The 16,721-nt window shown below is 36.7% G+C and overlaps 1 protein-coding gene across 1 annotated transcript in view; it reads left to right on the top strand.

Moving 5' to 3' along the window:
- Positions 1-16,496, top strand: part of GRIN2A (glutamate ionotropic receptor NMDA type subunit 2A) — a 270,047-nt gene extending 253,551 nt beyond the window's left edge. Inside the window, exons 12-13 of the mRNA XM_067551295.1 lie at positions 7,971-8,209; positions 13,597-16,496. Of these exons, the coding sequence (XP_067407396.1) occupies positions 7,971-8,209; positions 13,597-15,387 (2,030 nt within the window). The 3' untranslated portion in view covers positions 15,388-16,496. The remainder of the gene's footprint in view (positions 1-7,970; positions 8,210-13,596) is intronic.
- The last annotated feature ends 225 nt before the right edge of the window (positions 16,497-16,721 follow it).

Here is a 16,721-nt window from a genome sequence, read left to right as displayed (position 1 = left end):
TTGAGTCAGCTCTCACAGATCAGGGCTGCAGAACCTTCCATTAGATTTGTCTTTTCTTGGTTTGTTTTAGGACTTCAGATTGTTTTTGGAATTCGGTTTTCTTTTAAATTGTGTTAATACTTCAAATCTGCATCTCATCTGCAGATAACCGGGAATATGAGAGCTTGTGGTCCTCCAAAAGATGGAAAGCAGTCATTTGTGAACAGCAGATCAAATGTTAAAATGGGGATAAAACTGACTTCCTGTCTCTCTCTATTTGAATCGAGGGTAATGATATGGATTAAAATTAAAGAATGAAAATGTTCCTGGGGACATGTGTAGAATACTTTGTTATGGGACCATATTGGCTGGAAGCAGAAACATTGTGCTGCCTGTGGCAACCACTCAAAGACCTGAGATCCTCTTGTGAGTTAATTCAGTCTCTTTTCTCCACTATTTTTCTTTCCTGGCTTAATTTAATCCTGTGGTGGCCCACAGGAGGCACTTTAAGGATAGACCCCAGCTGGGCTCCTGATACAAATTTGTTGTTACAGTGTGTCTGAACTCAAGAAGGGAGGATACACTCAGACTCAACTTTCAGCATCTACCGCCTCTGTCCTGGTTCTGGAATTCTTCAGAACCAAATAGGCAACCCCTTCATTTAGCACCTCCATCACCAAATGAAGGCATTCCTCAATCTGGAGTTTCCCTGGATACAAGAAGTAATGCAACTTCATGCTCTGCAAAAGCTACATTTGATTGCTGTGTCCAGTGGAGTAGTGAGAACTGAAGCTAAATCTGAAGTTTTGAGTAGAGCTGTGCAAATAACTGATTTTTTTTTAATTTCAACCAAAAAAAAAAAATTGTTTTGGGTCAACCTGAAAATGAAACTTGTGAATTGAAAATTCAAAAAGGAGATTAATTTCGGATCAAATGAAACAGTTCATTTAGATTTCAAGTGCTTTAAAAAAATTTAAAATAAAATTGAAGGAATTTTTTTAAAGGAAAAATTGCTTTTGAAACAAAAAATGAAATTCACAAAATGTTTTGGTGTTGTTGAATGGTTGAAAATGTTTCAGATGAAAAATTTTGCTCAGCTCTCATGATGAAAAATTGATAATTTCCATAAGAACAGCCATACTGGGTCTGACCAAGGGTCCATCTAGCCCAGTATCCTGTCTTCTGACAGTGGCCAATGCCAATTTAAATGTTGGATTGACACTGAATTGGGTCAATTTGCTGTTGATTGGTTTCAGAAAAAGTGGAAGGAGATTATCCTTATACAAGTCTCAAAATTCTATTTGAATCCAGTCTTGAGAATTTTGGCTCTCCACTGAAAATGTTGAAGATTCCATCTTATTTCCAACAGGCAGCAAGAAAGTGAGCAAGTTCCTGATAGACATTGTTCATGCTAGTACATTCTCTCTTGAGATTGTTTAGGATAAATGAGTCAGGGCTCCATAGCCCTCATTCAGTGCTCACTTAACTATACAAAATGTTGCATTCAAGGAACGGTCACAACAATGCAGCCTTATAGCCTCTCAATCATTGCCAAAAAGTACTTGTAAACCCAGAGCATTTTCATTGTTCATAGGCAAAAGGTAATTTTCAAATAGCACATATCAGTCAGTGCTTTTTTCCCCTGCTGATTTTCAGTTTTGTACCCCATCTAGCCATTTCACCACCAGTCTTTAAACAAAATCAGTTTGTTGAAAAAAAAATCACCTTTGGTCTTAGACTAAGTCAGGAAAATTTCAGCAAGTAAAGGTAGAGATTCCATTTGAGCAGTTCTATCCCTTTTTCTTGCTTGGTTACCTTTTACCATATCTTTGGAAAATGTGGTTTTATTAGTCTTTTTTGTCTTCTATATTTCTTTGATCATTTGCTTCTCTAGTTTCCCATGATGTTGTTATACACATTGGGAATGGACCAATTAGGGGTTGTGAGATACAGAGCTAGAATTTGGGATTCAGGGTTTGGGTTAGAATTTCTGGTTTAGGTTTGAGGTCACACTCTGGGGTACAGTTATACTAAAATCTTTGCTTGTTTTCATAAGATTTTGGTCCCAAATTTCACAAGATCTGTTCTCATGAGCTTTTCTGTCAGCTTGGTCTGCATCCAAATGCACTTTGCAAAGCAAGCCCTTCCTTACCAGTTCAGGTCTGAGCCAAACCCAAAATCTTGATGGCAGGAGTTTGAATCCAACCGCTTTAGTGAAATCTGTGGAGGGAATTCAGTTGTCAGTTTTAGTTTCCAGCCAATATCTAATATTCTGTGGTGAAAAATCTTAAATAAAAGGTTTTACAAAGATTAAATGATCTACTGTAGAGATCTTTGGCCAAAATTTTACTACTGATTAGGTAAGTGTGTTGGGCTGTCATTTTTTTCAACCTAGGATATACTTAATGTGATTCAGAATACACATCCTTGTTCTCCAGAAAACAGCCCAATGACTGGAATTTGTCTAGTGCTTACCCCAAAGCAGCTCTGCTGTGCTGGAGAATACCTGATGGTGCTTCAAAAAGAAATTGCCTTCAGTTTTTGGTAATTAAAACTAGTGGGACAACTATAAAATGTTTTAGCTGAGCACTGTGCTAGTTTAACTAATGGAAGCTTAATAGCCTTTATGAAAGATGACTAAAATGAACATGTCTAGTTGTCAGGAAAATAAAACTACTTGACTGTCTTACTCTGGTCCATTTTCAGACTCTTATTGGGTCTTGGCTGAAATTAGACTGCAAGGGCTTTAGAGCAAGAATAGGGTTTGCCTATAGCATTTGTTTGTATGGAACCTTTCACAGTGGAGTGCTGATCCTGATTTGAGCCTTTGAGTGCTACCACAATACAAATAATAATAAAAGTGAAACACTTCACAAAGACCATTTTATACAATCACAATTGTTTCTGATTTCCTTCTGGTTAATCCCTGGTTAATCACTCCCTCTCTTACCTCACTGTGTTTTGCACACCTTTATTTCTTACTGCTGGGTATTTTGATGGCTTCATGACATGGGCTTCTCCTCTAATGAGTTAATTCCATCAGCTGTTCATTTCCTCTGATAACTGTGCCTGTAAGCTCCTTTCCTCACTTTGTTTGCCCCTTTCCTCCACTTTCCTAATCCAACTCTGAGCTGTATCAGCTTTCCTACCATGGATTGTTACTACTCTCTGCAGCAAGTGATTTGGTTGTACACAGGCACATGTTGCACTTTCAGAGAAAAAGAGGCATTAAAACCCTAGCCACCATTATGGACTGCTGTACATCAATGCATGGACGTGACAGGAGGATTCCTGGATATCCTCTCCTGACATAGTCATTCAGTAGCTGTGGAGTAAGGGAAAAAAATAGGAGCAGGGCTCCCTACAGATAACAGGAGTGGGGCGGGGGGAACAAAGACAAGTCAAGGCACCAAGGATTCTACCTTTTTTCCTCCCCTCCCTCTCTCGTATCATTGAATTTTTCAGCAAGGGAAGTACTCCAACATCAATAAATCAGCCTAACTTTCCTCTCTCGGAATGGAATATTATGACCATTTTGGAATCTAATTTTGCACAAATGATTAGCAATGAAAGTTTTAAGGACTTGCTTTTTGGTCTCTGCCCAGATGGAATTCAAATGCTTGGGCTTGCTTATTTCAACTCTGTTTTTAACTAGGCAGCAGTTTGGGCTGTTAATGAGGAACTGTTTTAATTAAGGCTGAGGAAAGCACCATATATTTACAAAAAAGTTGTAACTTTTTGTGTTGAAAAAAGAAATAATTGATGTTATTTCTCCTGTACATTGATGTAACTGAGATCACAATCTAGCTCTTTGGACCTTATTCTGACTTCAGTGAGAGCAGCAGATGCTCAGCACCTGTGGGGTTTGGGCCTTGAAAACAATATCTGCTTGCACTATTGTCTGTGCTGTGGATGAGTCAGGTTTCTATAAATACAGAAGTGTAGAAATTAGCATACCACCTACTGCAGTCACTTTACATTTATTTGCAATTTTTACCAAATGGACCTGCTGAGAGTTTGCTAAAGTTGAAAAAAATATTGCTGTTATCCCTTTTATAAATGATCTATTTCATTTTCCAGTCCTGTTTTTTCATCACATCCTTTGGTACTGAAACTTTTACTAGTCAATAAGCCTTTTAATCCTATTCACATATGGTGTATGAAGAATAAATCAATAGCAGTCTGGCAATTCCTGCTGGCCAGTTTCTGATATTAAAAGAAAAAGCCTTAAAAAATTGAATTCTAAATTATAAGTAACTTGAGACCAATCAGCAGACTGTGGTTCAGACTCTAACTGCACTCATGCCAGGTTCTACAGATGCCTGTTTTTTATATACATTGAACTTACTTCCACAGATTTCCACAGTTCTCCTGATGTTATGCCATCAGCTTTAACCCACTAACCAGATCTATGTACACGTGAACACTAATCAGATCTATGCACATGTATATAGTCTATTAGTCCTTTATCTCTAGCTACATACATATGTCAAGACTATACATTACCCTGGGGGTCATCTTTCCCTAGCCACTTCCACCTCAGGGTATAGGCTACTTGAAGGACCTGAAAAAGTCAGTATATTTATTCTGAACCAAAAGTAAGACCATCCCCAAACTTCAATGTTTTGAATTCAAACTCACCTAGTTTTGGCAATAGCTCCTGTCTTTATAATGATCTAATCGAAACCCCCAAATCCAAAGTTTGGGGTATTTTAAAATACATAAATTATAAATGATCATAAAGGGTAAAACATGAAATGACATGTGTCCTTTCAGTGCCTTGCACAGATGAAAGTAATAGTCATAAACTGTACTATAAATGGTGATGAGATATAGTTGTCAATGAATATAAATTGTATAGGTTCAGACACATAATAACTTTACTATAATTTGAACGTAATTGAATAACAAATTGTAAATGTTTATATATACCAAATAAACTTATTTGAACATATCAAACAAACCACACACATCCAAATAATATGAACCTAATATATATATTAAAAAACCTTGACTTGTACCAGTCTAATCTATACACAGTCTAACAATGTCCTCTCAGTTGTATGTCAACCTAATGTTTATAAACTCCCAAAACAAGTATGCAACATAGTTTCAAAATGAGGTAAATTGTTGTGGCGTGTATATATTAGGTGTATGTTGAAAGCGATTGAATCCTTAACAAGGTATAAGGAGAGGTTTATTACAACAGCTTGCTTGCATGACTGTAAAACATGTCGTTCCTTGTAGGTTGCTAGGGCACTGTCATATATCTCAGTTTAAAAAAGCATGCATTGTTTCTGGGCTGTCATTTTTCAAAAGGTTATTGGTTTATCACTAGTTACTTTAAGTGTATTTGCCGAAGGAAAGGAAATGCAAAATACACAGTAATAAAAAAGAGTTAAATTCTCCATGAAATTTGCTGTGAATTGTGAAAGAGCACAGTGCCAAACGAAGCTGACATATTTGACGGTATTGGGAGATGTGATTTTACTGAGGAAAGCAATGCTGGTTAATTGTCAGAACTTCTGATGGTTACACGGATACAAGAAATATTGCACTTTTTTTCGACTTTCATTTTTCTTTTCTCAAGTCTTTGCCTGTTTCATTGGTAGACCTTAGGGAGGACTATAAATGGAGGGAAAACCAACATCTCATTGAAGGTCTAAATGTTATTGGAATACAAACCAAAGAATAGAATTCCAAATGTTTTAACATAAGGAAATGCATACAAGGACCCTGAGCACAGGCAATAATTATACAATTATGATTAATGAAGGTTAGTGTTTATTGTCCCAGATTAACATGACATTTAATTAGAATTTAATTAGGAATTAGAATTGTTTTTCCTGGTAGTGTCTCAAAGAGTAAGTAATTTTCATGAGTATACGCTATTGTTCATGCATGGAGGTTGAATCTCTGCTTTAAGTGTAAAACTCAATTCAGTCTTAACAAAGGGAATGTTTACACTGCAATCATTAGCTAGCTTGCTCGGGTGCTGGAACAGAGAAGCCGCTGCAGCACAGGCTGTGCAAGCCCTCCAGAACCCAGGGTAATTACTCAGGTGGGTAGCCTGTGCTGAAACCCATGCTGCTGCAGCTTCACTGCTCTGGTACCTGAGTTAACTAGATCATTGCTAACTCAGATACATCTACGCGAGCTGTCATCACCCTCCGCGATCGCAGTGTAGAGATACCCTAAGAAGCCTCAACTGGCTCCTCTCTCTTAGGAGCTTGTAAAATGTTCATCACTGAAGTATGTAGGAAACCTTTCTCTTCTGTCCTGGTGTTTCCTTCCCACTTACCTCTACTCTAGCCCTCATAGACCAGTTATTGTGGTCATCAGCTTGCCTCCCTGCCTGCCCTTGGGCTCTTAATCCACTGCATATATCTCTCTCAGAGAATTCCCTCTTATTGAAGGAAAGGTAAAAGACTTAGCATCAAAATGCATTTTGCATATAATGCTTCAGTAGAGGAACACTAAGGATGTTTCAAGAGTAGTCGCATTGTACAATATAAAAATCTTTCCAGAAGCAATTTCATTAATTCTCCTGTGTGTTTACAGACAAAACTAAACAAAATGTGGGGGTAAAAAAGGGATAAAAGCAATTTCTGCTGTTCAGGGAATGTAAAGAATGAGTTTACAGAGAAACAGACCTGCAATAAATGGTTCGCCAAGGTTTCAGACTCTGAGCAATGCTATACGGTCATTGCCCTTTGTGCTGCAAGCTTATCCTCTCCTTAAAAGCCAGGAATTATGTGTTAGGTGTATAATCAGTCAGCTTTGATCTGAAAGCTAATGCTGACCTGCCACTGGCATGCTGATGGGAAATTCAGTGCAGGCCATACCGGACAAGTAGCAGAGCTGATGAAAAGAAAGGGAAAGGAGATCCTGAATTATATCTGGATCTAATACTGAGCTTGACTATTCTTTTGTAATGGTCCATGTGGTGATTACATATGAGAGAAGAAGAAAAGAAAATGGGAGGTGGTGAGCATGAATTGCTCCAAAAAGGCTTTTTAAGTGATTTTTTTCTCACCAAATGTGTAATAGTCAAGAGAGAAAGAACTAAGGAGATAGTGATGGGACAATTGAATGCTATAAGTACATGCACAAAGTACAACATAATTTTTAAATTTTATATATTATTGTAAAAGCTCCATTCAGAGTTCTAGACCCTATAACCCTTCTTTTATTTGGATGAGTATACTTAATTTTGTGTATTTCAAATAACAAATAACTCGTCCAACGAATTTAGACTGTACTGTACCAGCTTTCTGCATATTGTGATGATGATAATCATGAGGAACTCAAAGATCTGTAAACTACAGATATTCAGCCTAAGAACACCTACCTATGAGAGATGGTATATCTGTTTTGCTGGGTATGACTGAGTAAAATGAATCGCTCAACATCTCGTGGCAAGATTGTGGCAGATTCAGTCAGCAATAGAAGCCAGGAAGCCTGCATTCCAGTCCTGTTTCTGCCCACTAGATTACATTTCTAGTGTTCTTCCACTAGATACAGACACTGCGAAGAGACAGAACACGTGAATATCACCATAGATATCTATTTTTAAAACTCTACTTATTTGAACTAATGACAATGGAAGTTAAAAATATCGAGAAATAAAACAGGATAGGGAGATCCTGTCCATATTTCCATAGAAAGAGAGATACTATATGAAACACAAAAAGTCTGTTTTTGAAGACTGTGCCATATTCAGATGTATCTCTCCTCTTCTTGAACATCCTAGATAGGAAGGGCTAATCAAGCCTAGCTAGTTTATGAAATCTAATGAAGTCACAACCTGAAGTCTATTAAAGTAATGTAGTCCTAAATTAGCAGATTATAATAGAGCCACTTTATAAATGAGATATTAAAGGGTGCTGTATTTTTAAAGATGGAATTACTCTGTCCTGGATTTTCATTTTTGAGTATACTATGAATGATGGTTTTCAAATCCTAACTGTATGATTTCTTGTTTTCTCCAGGAGAGATGGAAGAATTGGAAACACTGTGGTTGACTGGTATTTGTCATAATGAGAAGAATGAAGTTATGAGCAGCCAGCTGGATATTGACAACATGGCAGGCGTATTTTACATGCTTGCAGCAGCCATGGCACTCAGCCTAATAACTTTCGTCTGGGAACATTTGTTTTACTGGAAACTCAGATTCTGCTTCACTGGGGTCTGCACAGATAGGCCAGGATTGTTGTTCTCAATCAGCAGGGTTAGTATAACTTTCATTAACTCCTTTTGTACAGCAGTTAATATAATTACTCCTTTCTTAAAATCACTAATCAACACCCTGTGAGGCAAGCATATTTTCTTTCATTTTATACCTGAAATGTTTTTAAAACTGTGATAAGATGTTCCACTGGGCTTCTATTATAGATGCATTTCATGGGCACTCCTAGGGATTTTTTTGTTTGTTCTTCATTTGATCACTCTGACTGCAAACTGTCTGGTGAACTAGCACATGCCAGAACAGTCAATAAGCAAATACAGAAATCACAGGCTATTGATTCTTTGTTAGGGAAAGGTTTAATGGAGAAATACAAGATTTACTCATTAACAAGAACTGGACTAATCATTGGAATGTGGCAATGAAAAAAACCCTGCATTAATCAGATGATAAATATTAACTCTTAGTACTGTTCATAGAACATGTGGCGTTTTAAGACCATCAAATAATAAAGAAGGTATTTCTCACGTACATTTTCCTGATTAATTAAATGGCTTAAAAAACCCAGATTAAAGACACAAAAATGCCATTTATATATATAATTAGAGATAAGGTAACTTTTTAAAGATAATTCAACTAATTAAAAAGTGGATTTTTACATCCAAATAAATGATTGTAGAAGAAAAAAAACAGGAAATATGTTTAGTCTTACCATTTTTGACAAAGGAGGAATATTTTAATGCACCAAACATTAATTAACTGATGGACTCTGCAATTTTTTAATATAGACAAAGTGAATAGAAAATCATAGTAATATGCCTAATTGCCCAAAACCCTAGAGTAAATCCAAACTCTATTGGCTCTGCAGCTAAAAGGAGTAGCATAGAGTAAATGTTATATCGTTTTCTGTTGGCTAGGTATTTTGCTCTGTAATACACTACATGGAAAGCTTACATTTGTGGCCTCTGAATCTTAGCATCAAACTCAATGGTGTGGGCATTTTAAATGTTTGTTTTGCTTGTTTTGAGACTTGGACACATTCAGATCTATGCTGACATTCAGAAGGAGTTTGGGAATGTGGCCCTTATGAATTTAAAGTTATGTTTTGTTATGGCTGCATCTAACTTTTGAACAAGAAAAAAACACCTTTATATATTTTTCTTGTTTGCAATGTTTATATGGAATTGCAAAACTGTGAGATGTAACCTTTAATTTTTGTGCTTCTTTGTAGACCTATTTTACAGACAGCTGCAAATAAAAGCTGTTATTTTCACTGAATGCTATCCTGGAGCAGATACTTACCAAGTTGGCTTATGTATAAGTTTGAGTTTCCAAAACAACCCCATCTTTAAAAAATGCACCATCCCCAATCACTTCTCCTTTTTCAGATTGGCTTCTTTACTTTTTCAAGTGAGATACACTGCATATCTCTCTACCCTCCTCCCCCCACTCACTTTACCCACCCTCCACTGCTGGCATCCTAGCTGGGCAAATCAGAGTTGGGGTTTGTAGTTTGAAGATGTATCCAAACTGAATTCTATGGAGAATATTTTGTGTGGAGAAAATCATACTCAGTTGTGTTGAATTTCATGAATTTTTACACCATTTGGTAAATTTTGTTGCAATTTTGCAGTTTTGATTAAATGTTAATTTGCTGCTCTTTGTTTAATAAATGTAATTTTTTTTTTCGGTATGGTGGGGGAATAGGTGTTTGGTAAAGGGAAATAAGCGGTTTGTGTACAGTGCAAAACAATGTTATGCTTCTGACATCTTCCTAGCAAATTTATCCTGCAACACTTTAGAGTTACTCTAATATGATTACAGAATTAAATAACCAAGGGGGGGGGGGGGAGAAAGAGAGATCTGATAAGTAGGCAAAAGAGAAGAGAGAGGTTTTCAGTTAGATTTGTAATGAGTTGCAGAGCTGATGAGGCAGAAACAGAGAAAAGCTGTTTCAGATGACGGTAGTTGCAGAGGTTAAGACTCTTGCTGCCACAGCGTTGAGGGTTTTTTGGTGGGGAGGTGGAAGAGAAGCCAATGCTGGTGTGTTAATAAAGCATTGATTTTAATGGATCCTGAATGAACAGGAGGCAGTGGAATATTTAGAAGATGATGAGGATGCCGTAGTTATTTTTTTGTATGTGGGAGAGAGCAGGCAGAAGCATCCTACACATACTGGTGCACAAAGATATGGAGCATTGTGAGGCTGTGGAGAAGAATATGCAATAATCAAGGTGAAGAGCAGATAAAGTCTTGGAAGGCCATTGTTTGCTTTGCTCTAAATCAGTGTTTCCCAAATTGTGCCTCATGGACCACTGATGGTTTGACAAGAGATTACAATGGTCACATGGTGCTGACTCTCCTTCTTTCGTTTGCATTAAAACTGCTGAAAATATTTTATTCTTCCACATAAGCTTTTGCTCCTTTGCCTAGAGGATATTATGTGGTTGGGAATGGGTGGGGAGGTGGTTCAGATGATTGTCTCATGGGCCATCTCCTCTTTCCTTTGCGCAGTCTTTTAATTTGTGATCCAACCTGTGAAAAGATTTGAAAAACTGTGCTCCAGACAATCAGTTTGATCCTATGGTTTTATCACTAAAGCATCTAGATATGCCTTAGACAAACTTAGATTTACCTTCTGTTGTGAGCCCATCCAATCTTTTTTGAAAGACCTTATAGAGTAACCATAATTGAAAGAAATGTAATTAACAAATACAAAAATGACACCAACTTTAAAGCTGAGATTCATACAAATATGAGTAGCTAAAAAAGAAAGTTCTCCTTTACTTTGCAACACCTAGGTACTTTAAAAGGGATACGGCACATTTAATCGTCAGTTGTATTTACTTGGTGTTATAGGTTTGTTATGGCTATAGTGTTCCATTTATGTCATCTGCGTGTGAGAGAAAGGTTTTTGATGTGACAAAGCAATAATTTGTTTTTTTTGCGGGGGGACTCCAGTGATTTCATTTGCTTCATGAAACTATTGCATTAATAATATTTTGTGAACATCTTTAGAATCCAAAGGGACTCCGAGCCAGTCATAATTTTCTTAGTCTGCATTGTCTGCAAAGAGTTACTGATGTTCATTCAGGGTTTTCTTATCCTGGTTAATGCAAAAGCTTTCCAGGAAGCCTACTGCTATCTGTCCTGTTCATTTCAATATTTTGTGTAATGTTCAGAAAACAGGCTTACAACATTCCCTTGAAATGTTCGTGTAATTCTATAACAAAGGTATTTCATTTTTGCAACCAAAAAGGTGCTCTGTTTTACAGCATATTGTAAATCTGCCAGTTATTTTCCCTTATTTATATTTGAAATTCTTCAGACTATTTTGAAAAAGCTACTCTTTTCACAGGCAAATTCACAGATAATACATCCTAAGGAGAGCTTAACATTCCTGCTACAGATGGGTGAACAGATTTAAATTCAGATAAGAACTGACTTCAAATTTCACTCCAAAACACCAACCAAATCCAATTTAAAAAGGTTAATTTAACATTTTAGAACATTTTATTTTTCATGTTTGCAGTACACTACACTCATTCTGACGGGGACAGGAAACAATAGAGCAGAAATACCATGTGGGCAGACTTTTTCCATTTGACTGGAAGTGGGAAAATGGTATAATTTTCACACAAAAAAAAAAAAAAAAAGCCTATCCTTGTTCAATTTCTAGTCTAGTTTTGCAGACCAAACAGGTATGGGTAGTTCAGATAAGCATCCAGTCTCTGGGTCCTCACTAAATCTCTGTGATTTTCCCATTGCTGTTCTATGTACGTTGTTATGGCTAAATTCTGTTGCTGTAGCTCACTTTTTGCTCAGGCAAAACACTCACTGCAGTCATGACAGTTTTGTTCCAGTAAGGATTGAGCAAATAAAAAATTACTGAGTGACCTGGGACATCCCATTAACTTCTCTGGGATCTCTGACCAATGACTAAGGAGTTTAGATTTCATAAGTCCGTCTAACAATATCATCCATACGTCCTAACGTTTTACATAACTTCTAGAACTTCTCTTGGGTTTCATATTTAAACTAAGTCACACCCAAAATCCTTTATTGGCCTAATTATTTGGCATCAGCTTTTTAGTTCAGTTTGGCAGATGTCAGCAGTCTGACTGTGAGGCCTTCTTCATAAACTAGGGCATTCCATTTCTTTTGCATAGCTAACATACTGAAACAGGATTAAACAAAAATGTGGACGTTTTTTAAACTAGCAAGAATACTGGGAAAAAACAGCTAATATGCATTGTGTGCATTGTAATGATGCTAAGTTCATAATTACTCCCTTTGCTGATAATTAGCAGCAAATTAAAAAATAACAGTATAAAGGTATCATACATAAAAATGCATTTATATTGTGTTTTCATTCAGTTTTGGTTGCTTAGAAAAGGCAGTTCTTTACTGAATTTAATTTACAGGAATGTTTTATTGAATTTAGTGTTTCAGTTGTCTGTGGACATCAGAAATGAAAATTTATCTTTGTTATTGTTAGAATTGTCGAGATCTTGTAGGTATAACACTTATAATACCAAGTGGTGCCCTTCTACCCATGAGTATGGCACCTCTTTACCTAGCTGTCACACCAATTACCCAGCAGGACCTTAAGAACAGTATTCAAGAAGACTAAGAAATCTTTGTTGTTTTCACCAGGGAAGCCATGGACCCCAGCGTTCAGACTCAGTGCTGATGTTGCACTATGTATTAGCCCTTTGTAAACTGACTGTTGTGAAGGACCTGTTTCTGACATACTAACATTGAGTAATATCCTACTATATGAGTAGTTCAATTGATTTCAATAGGATCACTCATGGAGTCAAGTACTGTTCAGTGTTTGTGAGGGAGGCATCAGGCTAAAGAGGTTGACCCAATAAATACTAATGATTTTCCTAAGAGCTTGAATCGTAAGGAGTTGCTGTGGCAAGGAGGAGGATGCTAGAAAAAGAGAGAAGTCAGGATTTATGATGGGCTCAAGTCCTTGCTTGACCTGCCTCCACTGACCTGCCAGGAAACCTTCTTGACTTGCCCATCAGATTGGGAGCAGGTGGCTTACACATGGCTGGAGACAGAGAACTATTTTTTTATCCAATGCTATATATGATGATAGTATATCTTTCTTCTTTTTAATGTCTAAGGCCTATGGTGCCAAAGACTGATACAGTTTAGGGGGAAATGTTTTGTTTTGTTTTATTTTAGCAATGCTTTTCTTTTACTGTTACATAGACCAAATCAAGAAATATTTAGCGTCACGGTCTTTTGAATGATTCTAGAAATATGTTGCAGGAAGAGGGCATGCACTTCTGCTCTTTGTGCTCATTAAATAAGCGATGTCCAATTTAATTGTATTGCTAATAATAAAAAATGGAAAATTTCAGTATTTAAAGTTTCCAGTTGGTGATATAATTTGTTTTATGTTACTCTTATTACAGGGTATTTATAGCTGTATTCATGGAGTGCACATTGAGGAAAAAAAGAAATCGCCTGACTTTACTTTGACCAGCTCCCAAACCAACATGTTAAAACTACTGAGAACAGCCAAAAATATGACCAATATTAATCCATCAAGAATTAATTCCCCCAAAAGAACAGGTGATTTTATTCACAGGGGTTCACTAATTATGGACATGGTCATGGATAAAGGGAATTTGATATTCTCTGACAACAGGTCCTTTCAGACAAAGGACAACCTTTTTGGTGACAATATGAGTGAACTGCAAACATTTGTCAGCAACCGACACAAAGACAATCTCAACAACTATGTTTTCCAAGGTCAGCATCCTCTCACACTAAATGAATCAAATCCAAATACGGTGGAGGTTGCTGTTACAGCAGAAGCAAAAGTAAACTCCAGACCCAGGCAGCTTTGGAAGAAATCTGTGGAATCTTTACGTCAAGAATCTGTTCGTCAGAGCCAAGGTTCACAGAGAGAAAATGGTTCAGAAGAAAATAGACAACATTCTGTGAAGAGCCAGAGATACCTTCCTGAAGAGATTGTTCATTCAGATGTATCAGAGACCTCAAGCCGAGCCACTTGCCACATGGAACCTGAAAACAATAACAAACACCACAAAACCAAGGACAATTTTAAAAAAAGATCAGTGGTGTCAAAATACCCAAAGAACTGTAGTGAAGTGGAGCTGACATATCTGAAAACCATACAGAGCACTCCTCGGGATAAAATTTACACGATTGATGCTGACAAGCAGCCAGGCCTCCATCTGAACTCACCCCAGTATGTTGAAAATATTGTCCTTCCAGAGACTATTGAATTTCCTGCTGTTTACCAAGATCACAATGACAACTACAGGAAAGAGGAACATGGTAGCAGGACTCCTTTGCATAATGAAGACAGTCTTCCAAATAATGACCAGTACAAACTTTATTCAAAGCACTATAGCTTAAAAGATAAAAATGCTTCTCTAGTTGAGGTGAATGATAGACACAGACAGAATTCTACCCATTGCAGAAGCTGTCTTTCCAATCTGCCCAGTTACACAGGCCATTATTCAAGCAGATCTCCCTATAAATGTGATGCTTGCTTGCGGATGGGGAACCTATATGATATTGATGAAGATCAAATATTGCAGGAAGCAGCCAACTCAGAGCATCCTGAAGAAACGTATGAACATGACTGGGTCCAGAATAATACAGACCAGTACCAGAGAAAGAATAAGCTGAGGATCAGCAGGCAACACTCTTTTGACAACATCCTCGATAAGTCCAGGGAAATAGATATTGGAAGACCTGCTCGTAGCATAAGCTTGAAAGATAAGGAGAGGTTTCTAGAAGGCACCCCATATGCAAACACATTTCATGCCCCCCCAAGCAAACTGTTGAGCAACAAAACCTCATTTGTATCTCAAACTCTGGAGGACAGTAAGCGGAGCAAATCCCTATATCTTGATCACACTGCAGATAACCCTTTTCTGCACTCCTATCGTGATGACCAGCACTTAAGCTTTGGGCGAAGTCCTGCTGATCTTTACAAACAATCATTAGCATCAAAAGCAAGAAATGATAACTATTCAAGGTCGTCCATAAAGTCCACAGCATCATACTGTTCCAGAGATGGCCGGGTCCATACTGATATGTACCTTTCAGAGCATGTTATGCCTTATGTTGCAAATAAGAATAGTGTCTACTCAACTCCAAGAGTTTTAAATTCCTGCAGCAATAGACGTGTGTATAAGAAAATGCCTAGTATTGAATCAGATGTTTAAATTTTCCATTAATACTTTATCTATAGGGAAACATAGTTGCCACCATCTTAGAGGCAAAGAGTGTATTCTTAAACAGTATTGTGCTTAATGATGATGTGTAGAACCCTCGGTACTTGAATAGGTAAAATAATATGACATAAATGTAAACATCTTCTTAGATGTATCCAGGGCTAGTTGAAAATGGGAGGAAGCCATTTATATAAATGGAGATTTAATTGAGTAGCCCCAAAATATGTTGGCAACTATGCTATTTTGTGTTTTGATTATTTTACTATTTCAGTTATACTAAATTCTGTTACTGAGCATCACTCAATATATTTCTCTCATCAGAAATGTTTAATGGTTTTATAATATTGGATAAGCAATATTGTATGCATGTTAAGTTTGACAGATGAAAAAAGTTGAATGTGTTTGCACAGTGACAAAAGACAGGCTTGTAAAAGAGGGTTAGACTTTCAACTATATTTTAGCTTCATATTTGTTTTTAAACACAGTCAAAATAATTTAAAAGAAAAAACTCAGGGCCCTAAAATGGAATAAAAAACTGTTAGCACAAAAATGTTATGCTCATTCTAATTGCATAAAAATAAATTTGGAAAATATAGGCCCAAACTGTTATGTATCAAAACGAAGACACATGGATATTGGTTAATGCTGGTGTACAAATGCTTTCATTATATTTCACAAGCACTTACAGTTACAAACTCAGTTACTAGAAAATTCTGCAGTTTTATTGCGCAGTCCAAAATACAGCTGCATAACCTAGAATATATATTTTTAGATATCAATATATGGAGCTTAAATCTGTGATGCTATGGACCTCATTATTTATCTTGAAGCCTAATATGTATGTAAGTTTGCATTTGCCCCTTAATGGTCATTACTCAGGGCTGTATAGTATCTCTTTTATCCCTTCATTACAGAACAAAATAATCACGAAAACACCGGTAGCTCATTGTTCACAATGCAGTAGTGGTGACATCTAATTAATTGTATGTTAATATTATTACAGTTGTTAATATTGTATCAGACACCAACATATGTTTAATGTAATCAATAAGGAATGCAATACCATTTTTGCATATACTGTATTATGAAAGATTAACACCTTTTTAATGACTTCTTCCTTCTAGAATATCTTGTATATTTGTTGAACATCAGGCTAGTTTTTTTAAACCTTTTCATAAGGGTTTAATGTATGCACACGTAGTAATGTAATTATAGAGAAACTAAGGGACAATATCTTTATCATCACTCATGAGGCATATGTTAAATAACCCATTGTTGGTGCAAAGCCATTCACAAGATATGGATGCATTCTTCCACAACATTTG

This window comes from Emydura macquarii, unplaced genomic scaffold (assembly GCF_026122565.2).
Source record: "Emydura macquarii macquarii isolate MOO-44397 ecotype Brisbane River unplaced genomic scaffold, CSIRO-AGI_Emac_v2 contig_1348, whole genome shotgun sequence".
NCBI lineage: Eukaryota > Metazoa > Chordata > Testudines > Chelidae > Emydura > Emydura macquarii.
The sequence above is the reverse complement of the archived record's forward strand: the minus strand, read 5'-3'. Positions and strand labels throughout refer to the sequence as shown.